At 44.3% G+C, this 12500-nt stretch overlaps 1 protein-coding gene across 2 annotated transcripts in view; it reads left to right on the top strand.

Annotated features, from left to right (window-relative positions):
* The window catches only part of prox1a (prospero homeobox 1a), a 45919-nt gene extending 42861 nt beyond the window's left edge, over window positions 1-3058 (top strand). For both annotated transcript variants that reach the window (XM_084081912.1, XM_084081913.1), the window contains exon 5: window positions 2528-3058. In XM_084081912.1, the coding sequence (XP_083938038.1) occupies window positions 2528-2713 (186 nt within the window). In that variant the 3' untranslated portion in view covers window positions 2714-3058. The remainder of the gene's footprint in view (window positions 1-2527) is intronic.
* Window positions 3059-12500: the final 9442 nt, after the last annotated feature.

The raw sequence follows: 12500 nt of genomic DNA, 5'->3' as shown, positions 1-12500 counted from the left end.
ATTCTTAGTAATGCGGCACTCCTCTGCGTCTGCGTATAGCTGGGGGGCCCCGGGGCGCCGCGCTGCACCGGGACGCTCGCACTGGAAAACCCTCAGTGTCCGTTTAACTCCGAGACTTTCAAAGGATAGGTAGACCTCGCTGTACACAGTAAAAGAAATGGACCCGCAAGGGTCCATTTCTTTTACTGTGTATAGCGAGGTCTGCCAGAATGTGCATGTGCACGTGCGTGCGTACGTGCATGTTTGTGTCTCTGTGTGTGTGTGTGTGTGTGTGTGTGTGTGTGTGTGTGTGTGTGTGTGTGTGTGTGTGTGTGTGTGTGTGTCCGTGCATGTACACGTGCACAGACACGTGCACACAGACACAGACAGTACACACACGCAGTCGGTGTTGCCCCTCTGTTCCGGGGTCATTGTGCCAGTATTTCAGAGACGACAGCAGCCCAAACAATGAATTATATCCAGTTCAGAATTATCCTACCATGAGGGAATTCAATATTTGGGGAATTAGGTTAGCCGGTGTTTTGTCTCTGTCTCCCTCTCTCTCTCTAACCCCCCCCCCCCTCTCTCTCTTTCTCACTCTCTCACACAACAACACACACACACTCAGTGAATTAGCTCTGCATCTGTGGTAAAGTATATACAGTAGTGTATTCCTCCCCTTATAGTTGATGGAGACATGAAAACACACACACACACACACACACACACACACACACACACACACACACACACACACACACACACACACACACCACATACACATGGACATCTTAGACTCCATTCATCACCCCGAGGGGAGGGTGTTTGGCTGTCCCGAGTTTGTGTGCGTGCGTGCGTGCGTGCGGGCGTGCGTGCGTGCGTGCGTGTGTGTGTGTGCGTGTGGCCACTAACCTTGCTGTGTCCTGACAGGCCTGATGAGTATCTGCAGGACACTGGAGGAGCGGAGTGGAGTGCGCACTGTCAGGCATTTGGGAAAGCGTCTGTGTGTGTGTGCGTCTGGGAGGGTGTGCATGCGCGTGCACGTGTATGTGTGCATGCGCGCGCGCGTGTGTGTGTGTGTGCAGTGTGTGTGTGTGTGTGTGTGTGTGTGTGTGTGTGTGTGTGCGTCTGGGAGGGTGTGCATGCGCGTGCACGTGTATGTGTGCATGCGCGCTCGCGTGTGTGTGTGTGTGCAGTGTGTGTGTGTGTGTGTGTGTGTGTGTGTGTGTGTGTGTGTGTGTGTGTGTGTGAGTGTTTGTGTGTGCCAAGGGAGGCGGGCAGGGAGACAGTCAGCATTATCCAAGCAGATGACCCCTGAAGGCTGCGTCGCCCTAGGGCTTTGAGTGGAGGAGAGAGACTCAGCCAAATACACCAGGGTAGCGTGCGTGTGTGTGTGTGTGTGTGCGTGTGTGTGTGCGTAGCTCTGTCACAGGATGTGTCATCTCCTTGGCTCAAGGAGGTGTGTGTGTGTGTGTGTGTGTGTGTGTGTGTGTGTGTGTGTGTGTGTGTGTGTGTGTGTGTGTGTGTGTGTGTGTGTGTGTGTGTGTGTGTGTGTGTGTGTGTGTGTGTGTGTGTGTGTGTGTGTGTGTGTGTGTCTGCGCGCGAGTGCGTTCATCCATGCATGTGGGCGTGTGTGCGCCAGTGCGTGCGTTTCAGGCATGCAAGCGCACATGCATGTGTGTGGGCGTGCATGTGTGTGTGCAAAGAGAGAGAAAGAGGGAAAGAGCGTTGGCTCGGGGGAAGGTGTCACAGATCTTTGCCAGACTAATAATCTCCACGGTGTCGGTGAGCGTTGCTGTCAGGGACACTAAAGAGGCGACACGTCCCCCCCCACACCCCCCCCCCCCACCCGCTCCCAAAGCATTTAGTACTTCCTCTTTTCCCCCAGCGCCCCTCCGATTGCCCCTCCCCACCCCCTCCCGCTGGGCTCCCGCTCACTTCTCTTGTTTGGTCACAGATTTACAGTGTAGACTCATAAAGACATCACGGTTCCCAGTGTACGTGTTCGTGTGCGTGTATGTGTGTGCGTGTATGTGTGTGCGTGTATGTGTGTGTGTGTATGTGTGTGTGTGTGTGTGTGGGGGGGGGGGGGGATCAAGGGACGTGGGAGGTGTGAGTGACCTGCTGAGAAATGACAAGGAGTGACGTTTTGCAGGGCTGATATTTTATTTTATGGTACTGTAGCCTCTCAAGTGGTGGGAGATTTACAGTTTACTGTATGCATCCAGTGACTGGAATAAACACCCCTGAGGAAATGGGGATTCGTTTTATTTTTTATCCGATAATGAAATATAAAAGGCATTTTCAATTTAAAGGAAGTGGGTGTAACCAACAAAGAAAGATGAGATTAAATCTGCTCCAAAAATAGACAATGAGACATTTTACCGATTTTCCCATTGGCAGGAGGTGCAAAACAAAAGAATATCTCCTCTCTGGTGTTTTTGTACATTTTCTCTGTTTATAAACTCAAACACACCCACGTGGACAGAGGTGGGAAAACAAGAAAGCGTGTCCAGGTGAATAAAACTCGGTCTCCTTTTTTTTGTAGGTTCCCGAACGTTTCCTGGAGGTGGCCCAGATCACCCTGCGGGAGTTCTTCAACGCCATCGTGGCCGGCAAAGACGTGGACCCGTCGTGGAAAAAGGCCATCTACAAGGTCATCTGCAAACTGGACAGTGAAGTCCCCGATGTCTTCAAGTCCCCCAACTGTCTCCAGGAGCTCCTACATGAGTAACCGAATCCATTCCCTAAACGCAGCTCCTCTTCTGCCTACTCACGTAACGCTTTGTGCTTTTTACGAAAACATCCTTTCTCTCTCTGACTCTCGTAGGATTTCAAAGTGATTTCCTGTTTGGTTTTTGTTTTGTTTTTTTCTCCCCTTTTCACCCGACTCTTGATTTCTTGTTTTATTTCCTTTCTTTCTTTCTTTTTTTTTGAATGTATGAAAAGTTATGAAGTAGCATTCCCGATCTGAAGCCTCCACGGTGGTTCCTAAAAATGACCTAGCTGTTGATGTTGTTGTTATTCCTATAATGATTATCACAATGAGTATGATTATGCTTTTATTTTTATTTTTATGATTCTGCTGAGCTGAAGAGACTCTCTGATCCTCTATGGGTGTTTTTTTTTTCTTTTCTTTTTTTTGGGGGGGGGGGGGGAGGGGTTTGCCCTGCTTATATATGATCAACTATACAGTAAAATCCTCAGTGTTAATTTATCCATTTGTAACTCTGAGAGTGTACAAATGTAACCAAATGGACCCGAGAACACTGAGGATTGTACAATGTAAGTCCCTGAATAGGCTGTAACCACTTAAGGGCTTGATATACTTAATTGCGCTTGGTGTCACACACAAGAAATAGTCAATTTACAAGCTCACAACGCGATGGACTGTGACGCGGTGTGAGCTTGTGGATCGGTCATTTCCTGTGTGCGACACCGGCGACGCAACAAGGTATAAATCTGGCTTTACATTGCTAAGAGCGGCCACACAGCGCAAGCGTAGGCTGGCTTCCCAGTGTACTTTGACCATGACGCTAAGGACCCCCCCTACGATGAACTGTCCCCACTGTGCATGGTGGCTGGTGCCCCATGCTATTGCTACTGAAGATGTCCCCAGAAAGGACAAGCACACAGCACACAGCACACACACACACACACACACACACACACACACACACACACACACACACACACACACACACACACACACACACACACACACACACACACACACACACACACACACACACACACACACACACACACACACACACACACACACACACGCACACACAACTACATTGCCTACTGAGGTTATTGACTGAACTGGTCTGAACTGGACTGGACTGGTGCTAGTTTGCACTTGGTCTATGGGACTAGTAGGACTGGTTTCAAACAGCTACTGAGCTCTACCATATTTTGAAGTGTGTTTTATCTGCAAATAGGGCATTGTGTTTATTGGGTGTACATTATTCTTATGATTATTATTATTATTATTATTATTATTATTATTCCTGTTGTTTATGATCATGATTATTATTATTACCTGTCATCATTGCTTGCTAAAGATTGGCACTTCAAGATTTGTTTGTCCCTTGACAACGTTACAGAAACAAATAAATTATTATTATTAATATTATTCTAAATGAGTTTAGATTCTCTAATACTTTGTTCCCTATTTCCCCAGTCTCACTCACTTTTTATAATTATTATTATTTTAATTTCATTTTATTTATTTATTATCCTTTTTTAAGTAAAGCCTGATTTATACATAGTTGCACGCTGGCGTTGCCTGCCATAGATAGCAGATCTACAAGCTCACAACGCATTACGGTAGTGACACGTTGTGAGCTTGCAGATCTGCTATTTACGGAGCACGGCACCGGCACACAACTGTAGTATGAACCAGGCTCTAGATGGAAATTGTTGTTCTTTTAATCAGTGCAGATTGGCAGGGGGGGTGAGACAGTCCTGGGGTGCAGCAGGTGAAAACAGCGTGGGCGTGCTTTTCCATTATCCTGTAGTGACTTAACAAGCTCCTCCTGCACGGGTCAATGCAGTTGAACAGAATGCAATTTGCTGTTCATATTAAGACAGAGATAGGCTGTATAAGAGCACTTTTGCACAAATGCAAATGCACGTATAGTAGTCACTAGTCAGTGACACACAAACATAGCTAGTCGTCAAAAATATAACACACAGACAGACACATGTGCCCGTGCGCACACACACACACGCACGCACGCACGCACAGACACACACACACACACACACACACACACACACACACACACACACACACACACACACACACACACACACACACAATGTGACCTTTTGGTGTATGGTGCATCAACCAAGCACTTTATTGCTTGCCGTTGTTTCAAGGCCAAATTTCCGCAGCCACTCCAGCATTGAAATAGCAACAGAGGACGTGTAAACCGCTCACATTAAAGAGCCATTTGTTCGCCCATGTACTAAATCATTACTTCCGTCATCCACTCATCTATGCCTGAACATACACTGTAATGGCTTCAGACAGTGACTTTTTTGATAGCAGCTTTTACCAGAAACCCCCCCTTGTAAAATTAATCCAAGCTGTTTGTTTGACGCAGTGCATTTTAACCCTGAAGAAAAGTGTAAATGATAATATTCAAGCTATTTGCACAATGGCAGTCAATACTTGAATATGCATCAGAGAGTACAGTGCTCAGCGAAATGAATAGATGGACACCGTGAGCTGGGGGCGGTGAAAAAGTAGACTAAAACAGGGGCGTTCATTCATTTTATAATTCCGTTTCATGTAGTGCCCCACCACACACACACACACACACACACTCGCACACACTGCTCCTTCCATCCGTGTTCACCTGCCTTTGAGTGATCTCTCAGCCAACAATGCGGGGTCGGAGGTGAGCACTCAGCCCACAGGGGGATGGAGGCGCTCTCATCACCACAAAGAGCAGGGACAAAAGACACAGAGGCGAGAAAGGCGAAGCGCACCTGAAACCCTTCGTTTCACTTCCCTATCCCACACCGGGCGGGTTTGGAGATCTGCTGTGTGTCTTTATTTTTTCGTGGTGCGTTTCCATTAAAGTGTAAAAAAAAACAAAAGGCACAAAAAAACACACACCATTCCTTTTTTTTCTACTTGTGAGATTATCCCAGATTTTCCACTTGAGTTGATTGCGCCGATGTATGGTGTGATACTACTTTGATCTGCCCTCTCATGCTTTGTTTGTGATACTGTATTTTAAGAAGTGGTTAGGGTTAGCTGCCCTTTGAAGAGGTAAGTTTTAAGCACTGAAAGAACATGCCTGCCGTGTGTGTGTGTGTGTGTGTGTGTGTGTGTGTGTGTGTGTGTGTGTGTGTGTGTGTGTGTGTGTGTGTGTGTGTGCGTGTGCGCGTGTGTGCGTGCATGCAAGCTGGTCATTGCCCCAGCCTTGGCGACCTCAGCTTTCTGTGTGTGTGTTACAAAAGATCAAAAGGAGCAGGTTGCTTAACCTGCTGACTTGTAAAGGCGAGACAAAGCACCTGACAAAAGCAGATAGAGAAAGACAGAGAGCTACTCCCTTTATTATGTCCCCCAACACCGCCGCCACCTCCACCTCCCCTCCCCGGACAGAGCTCTTCTTAAGATCCTCAGTCCTGAGAGAGGAAGCCAGGCACATTTCTCATTGCAGGATGGGCTAGGAGCCTCTTGTCTCGGAGTCTCAAAGCACCAGCCAAGGGCCTCTAAAGACATACAGACAAAGGAGAAAGGAGGGACACTTTTATCTGTTGCACAGATTATTATCACTCCCCACCACCACCACCACCACCACCCCCCCCAACCTGCAACCCCACCCTAAAGTTAAATAGTTCCTGCGCCTAAAAAGATTAATTCAGGATAATGAGGACTTATGTGCAAAAAGGATTAGCAAGACCTTAATACCGCACTGCAAATACGTTTCTTTAGTTTTCCTTTGTGGGGTTTGATTCTTAAGGTAACATTATTGAAATACATACCATATATAGCCTTTTTTCCTTTTAAGAATTGTTAAATACAAATCTATGGAGAAAAAAAAAGAATATATATATTTACTGTAGTGAGAAAGGCACAAAAAAACAACAGCAATCTTGAGGGTATTTTCAGTGAACACTTTGTTTGAATCTGTTGAATGAAAAAAAGTGATTTGTTTGTAGAATAGGAGCAATAGCTGTAGGTTTTGTTTTTTGTTTTTCTTGCGAGTTTTGTGAAGCATTTTCATTTTCATTTCTTTGCAATTTGTTTTGTACCATGTGGGTGCATGAGATCAGAAAAGAAAGAAGTCATGGAATCAGTTTTCAGAGACTATGAAATATTATTGTTGCTACTGTAAATACTGTCTGGAGGAAAAACAAAGGACAGGTCTAATAGTTGTACAGTTTTCTATTATCACTTAAACCACTAGAAGGGTGAGAGAATTGTAATGTAGGAAAAGTGTGTGTGTGTGTGTGTGTGTGTGTGTGTGTGTGTGTGTGTGTGTGTGTGTGTGTGTGTGTGTGTGTGTGTGTGTGTGTGTGTGTGTGTGCGCGTGCGTTCGTGCATGCGTGCGTGCGTGCGTGCCTGCGTGCGTGCGTGCCTGCGTGCGCACGCGCATATGTGTGTGTGTGTGTGCGCATATGTGCATTTGTGTGTGCGTGCATGTGTGCGTATGTGTGTGTGGGATCCCATTCTCTCTGACTGGTCTCGAACCTCCTCTTCCCGAATTGACGCACGGTAAAATCATATAGTATAAGAGGAAGTGCATTTGGGTCCATTGTTACATGAGTTAACTTAAGGATTTTACTGTACAGAGGAGTGAGTGGCTTTTTTCTGCTGTTCCGCCGGGCACCCCACCATGCCTTTATAACGGAAGCCTGTTCCCCCTCAGCAGTGCCCTTGAAGTTGCACCAGCATCCATTTCTTTCATTTTTTGCTGACGGAACACGGCGTACAGCGTACAGCGGCGGACGGGTTATGATGATGTCAGAGAATGAGTGCCCCTGTTGGCAGTGGATGCCAACACAAGGGCAGACACACAGGCTAGATATGACCCAGGAGAGAGAGGGAGAGAGAAAGAGAGAGACTCATTGTCCCCAAATGCTCTGGTTATGGGGGGAGCGTCACAGCGTTTGCATAGTTACAGTCAGCAATGGGGCACAGTTTGACTGATTTGTACCCTGTTTTAACGGGACTAACGGTTAAAATGACTTTTGTGGAGGTTTATGTACACTTTTGCATTTTGACTGTGTGTGTGTGTGTGTGTGTGTGTGTGTGTGTGTGTGTGTGTGTGTGTGTGTGTGTGTGTGTGTGTGTGTGTGTGTGTGTGTGTGTGTGCGCGTGCGTGCGTGCGTGCGTGCGTGCGTGCGTGCGTGCGTGTATGTATGTATGTTTGTGGGAGTGATTTTGAGAACCTGTGAACTACTGAGTGACACAATTCTCAACACTGTGGCCCCTCCCCCACCCCCGGGAGTACCATTCTGACATGTAAATGATTCTCATTAAATGTTGGCTGTGTGTGCGCGTGTTTGTGAGTGTGTGTGTGTGTGTGTGTGTGTGTGTGTGTGTGTGTGTGTGTGTGTGTGTGTGTGTGTGTGTGTGTGTGTGTGTGTGTGTGTGTGTGTGTGTGTGTGTGTGTGTGTGTGTGATAATTATCCTCTCATTAGTTTTCTGACCTGTTTGAAAGGGGGAGGGGGTTCTCAATGGTTTCAATAGTAGTTTTATTTTAAGTTTTTATTATTTCGCTTCTCTTTTTTTTGTAAATATCAATGATGTGAACTTATGGTGATAAATACTGCCTTTGTATTACTTAGCAATATGTTATGTAAATAGTGTTTTTGTTTATGCTTTTTGTAAGACAACATTATTCCATTCTAGTGCAGTAAATACAACTGGAATAGCCATGTTTCAGCCACAATCTGAATAGTTACTCATCAAACCTAAATGTAAAACTTTACTCACCACATGGTTGGTTGGAGCTTTTCTTTTTTCTGTTATTGGTGTCGATTTGTCTTGCAGATTTTTGTAATTTATTGGTTTAATTTATCCTAATTTATTTGATGTTCTTTTATTTTGTTTTTGTTTTTGTTTTTTTCAAACAGGGAAGGCTGTACTGCATTTCATTAAGTAGATGTGACTTTAAAGATTTTAAACATACCTACCTACCTAAAAGTAAATTTAAACACAAAAAAGAAGGAAACAAATAGTATTTTAGCACACTCATTCAATTCAGAGAATTAACAAAATGGAGATCTTGGCAGCTAAATGGAACTGTATGACGGCGTAAAGAGGTTGTTATGTTTTTTGTTCCTGGGCAGGGACGAGGGTGGGCTAGAAAGTTCAAACTAAATTGAAGCGTTTGTTTTCTTTGTTTTGTATACTTTATCCAGATTTCTTTTTCCCCCTTGTATTGCTTTGGCCCAGCCCACAGATACAACCAGTAGTCAAATCGCCTTTCGTGCCTTCACCCTCTATGAACTGAATGTATGTGCAGTATATATGCAAGCTTGTGCAAAATGATAAAAAAAAATAATAATACACACACACATACACACACACACACACACACACACACACAAAAACACAAAATAAAAATGAAAAAGAGAACTGAAAATGTCCCCTGTTCATCCTTTGTTTATATCACCTTTCACATTGCATAGTTATATCATCTTTCTCAAAGTGTGTGTGTGTGTGTGTGTGTGTGTGTGTGTGTGTGTGTGTGTGTGTGTGTGTGTGTGTGTGTGTGTGTGCGTGCGTGCGTGCGTGCGTGCGTGCGTGCGTGCGTGCGTGCGTGCGTGCGTGCGTGCGTGCGTGCACACTCGCACGCATAGATTGCTTATGAATGTGTGTTCGGAGAAAGAGGGAACTGAGACAAGGATTTAGTCAATGTAATGCACACTCCATATCGTCTCTGTCGGGTGGAAACCTCATTATGTCCAAAACCGTTACTTTTCAGGATTCAAAACGCGGGGCGAATCGACGCATTTTGAGCTTGTGGATCTGCTACTTTTGATGCTTTTGTGTGACGTACGTTGTAGTATGATCAAGTAGTAGGGCGTTAATTTATGAAAAAGCACAAAAAGTTAAAACATGGAGATAAAAGGTTTCTGCCCGACACCGACGATATTCCTAATTCAAGCTGCTTCGTACGACGGTGATGCGCGCCTATTTTCGGCACGCGTCGGCCGCCGTACGACATACTACACATCTGGCTCTGTCCTGTCCTGGATGTCATTAGTAATACAGATGTATGCAGTAACTGTACGACAATGATGCTCTGCTCTCTGTCTGATTAAAAGCACTGAGAGGATTGGTCTCTGCGCTGCTAACCTCTAGTCCTAGTTGTCTTCACAGGCCTCCCACACAACTACAGATGCACAATCTCTCATCAGCATAAATGCAGCGATCGCGAGCAAGCATGGCGGCCGCTCGCACAGACACGCGCACACACATGCACACATGTACGTACACATGCACACGCGCACAAAGGCACGCGTGTGTACACACACAAACACACACACATAGAATTTCTTACGTTTTTATCCTGATTGTTGAAATGAAATAAAACGCCAAGTTAATTTCTCCTTATTGACACTTTCAGTGTCACTTTCTTCAGCACATAGTAGAATTTGACTATAGAAGCAACATGTCAAGTGGTGTAACTGGGTTGTGTCAATTGGTATAACCAGTATTTTTCATAAGAATGTGATAATAGGCCTACTGGAAAAATGTGTCAAAGATTATTTAGAAAACAGGGTTTCTCAGCATTATGTTTCACTGATAAAATATCAAAAATAAAATCTATTTTCATTTGATATTTTAAAATAAAGTTTAAAACAAATGTATGATAGCACTTTCATTCACTTCAAGTGGATACAATATTCAATATTTAGAATTTTTATGTGATTACACCTGTAATTTTCAGGCACATACTACAGCCCTATTCAGACACAACTATTAGTACTGGGGGATGTCTGCTTATGTAATGTTCACAGGTGTAATTGGGTGATTTTGATACTGTGCAGGTCAATGTGATTTCTGGTAATGAATAAGAAATATTTGCGTTTTGTTAACTTCCACACTAATTTAGTTCATACATTTTGATTTTTGTCCTAAACTAACTGTTAACATACTAATGAAATGAAGGCTGGTTCTCACGTTTCTAGAGGGGATTTTTTTTAATCAAATTAACCATGTTATGTGATATGATACTTCAGTATACATTAACAATAAATATTACTAGGACAACCACATAAAGTAGATTCAGGCATTCACAATATAGACGATACCACTCATAATCCCTCTTACCAAATTGCCCACAACAATTTCACACATTGCCCATACAAGGTCCAGCCATATGCTAGGTTTCACATAGCCATAGGGTTGTTTTTACTTTATTGTTGCAGCTACAGTTTTATTTAATTAAATAATAATTTGAATCATACTTTTATAAACCACCTCGCTGCTTGCAGATACTTTTAAACATATTAGAATCCTAAGGCCAGTGAGAGTATACATACTGTACCATGAACACTTAAAAAATGAAAATAACTGTTAAGGAGCTAAAGAACTCCCCCCCATTAAGGTGTCAAACAGTCATGTATATTGACTGTTGACAAAACATGCTTATACATGAAGTTTATTCTGGTTGTTGGGTGTATGCTGTATTGCCATTGTGGGCATCCTCTTTGAGGTCTACTTCCTGGAGGCAGGGGTTTCAGGGGAATGTGCCTACAGGAGAATGCAGCTTTAAGAATCCAGCTGATGTCCATCATCTCGTTAAGCCTGGCAATTACCATGTCAGGCAGTACCAAAGGGCCATGGAAGAGAGAGTGATGTGGTTGGAGCGTGTTAGATTGGGTTTTCTTTTAGTATTTCTTTAGTTGATTATTTGTTTTGACCTGTATTAGCTAAATGGGTATTGCGTGTCTGTAGATGTTATGGTTGAAAGGTGTACATACGTCTGTTAGAGTTAGTGGGGAGTGTCACGTTGCCCTGCATTGTGGAGGTGATGGTAGAGTCGGGGGCTATATAGCAAGGGAACATTGGAGGAGTCTATTTTTTGTATCTGCCATGCAGCCTGACATCATGCTGCTGCCTCTGTCATGAGAAAATGTTTGTAAATGGTGCTGGTTTATCAGTAAAAGGCACAGCTCTGAAACCGTCTCTGCCTGGCTTGTCATTCCTAGCTGTTCACCTCAACCGTGCTTTCCATCCTGTCTGTAAAGTCCTCTGCCACCACAAAACCTTACAATAACTAATAACTTTTCCAAGAAATCTCATTAAAACACATTCTTGAGATGGCCGACATTGCAGTAAGAACGCTCAGCATATCAGACATGAATTGTAGCCTTTGGGATGCAGCCATAATGCTGAGACTTGGTCCAGCTGGGGGATAGACTGGTTATGGGCAAGGGGATCCTTTTGTTCTGCAGTATGAGTTTTGTTGTTCTCTGGGACGTGTTATGTTACAACTAACAACAGCTGGGAAGACTTTGTTGGTGGCACATACTGTAACTAACTTTGAGAGCCATACCAACCTATGAGCAGCAATAATGCTGTTTTCTGCACACTTCTATACTCCCAGAACACTTGCTGATATCCTGACAGTAGGAGATTATCAATTTGACCTTACACTAATACAATTATTGTTTTACTTTGGTTTACTGGTTGCTGTTTGGATGAAGAAGGCTCTGATAAGATGAAGAAGCAGGCAGTGCTCCATACCCTGCCTTTCTGGAAAATGTCCCTGTTCATTTTTGCCTGTTTGCTATCTTTTCCCTAATTGATTTGTCTTTCTTTCTTTTAGCTTTGATGCTTTGCTTCTTTTGTGCCTTGATTTTTTTCTAATATTTTTCCATAGCACCTCTCACACATACACATACACACACACACACACACACGCACACGCACACGCACACGCACACGCACACGCACATGCATTCACGCACGCGTGCACACAAACACACACCCTCCGCTCCTCTACTGTATCTCCCTGTGCTATTCTTCACCGGAG

This window comes from Gymnoscopelus microlampas (genome assembly GCF_963454915.1).
Source record: "Gymnoscopelus microlampas genome assembly, chromosome: 16".
Lineage (NCBI taxonomy): Eukaryota > Metazoa > Chordata > Actinopteri > Myctophiformes > Myctophidae > Gymnoscopelus > Gymnoscopelus microlampas.
The sequence above is the reverse complement of the archived record's forward strand: the minus strand, read 5'-3'. Positions and strand labels throughout refer to the sequence as shown.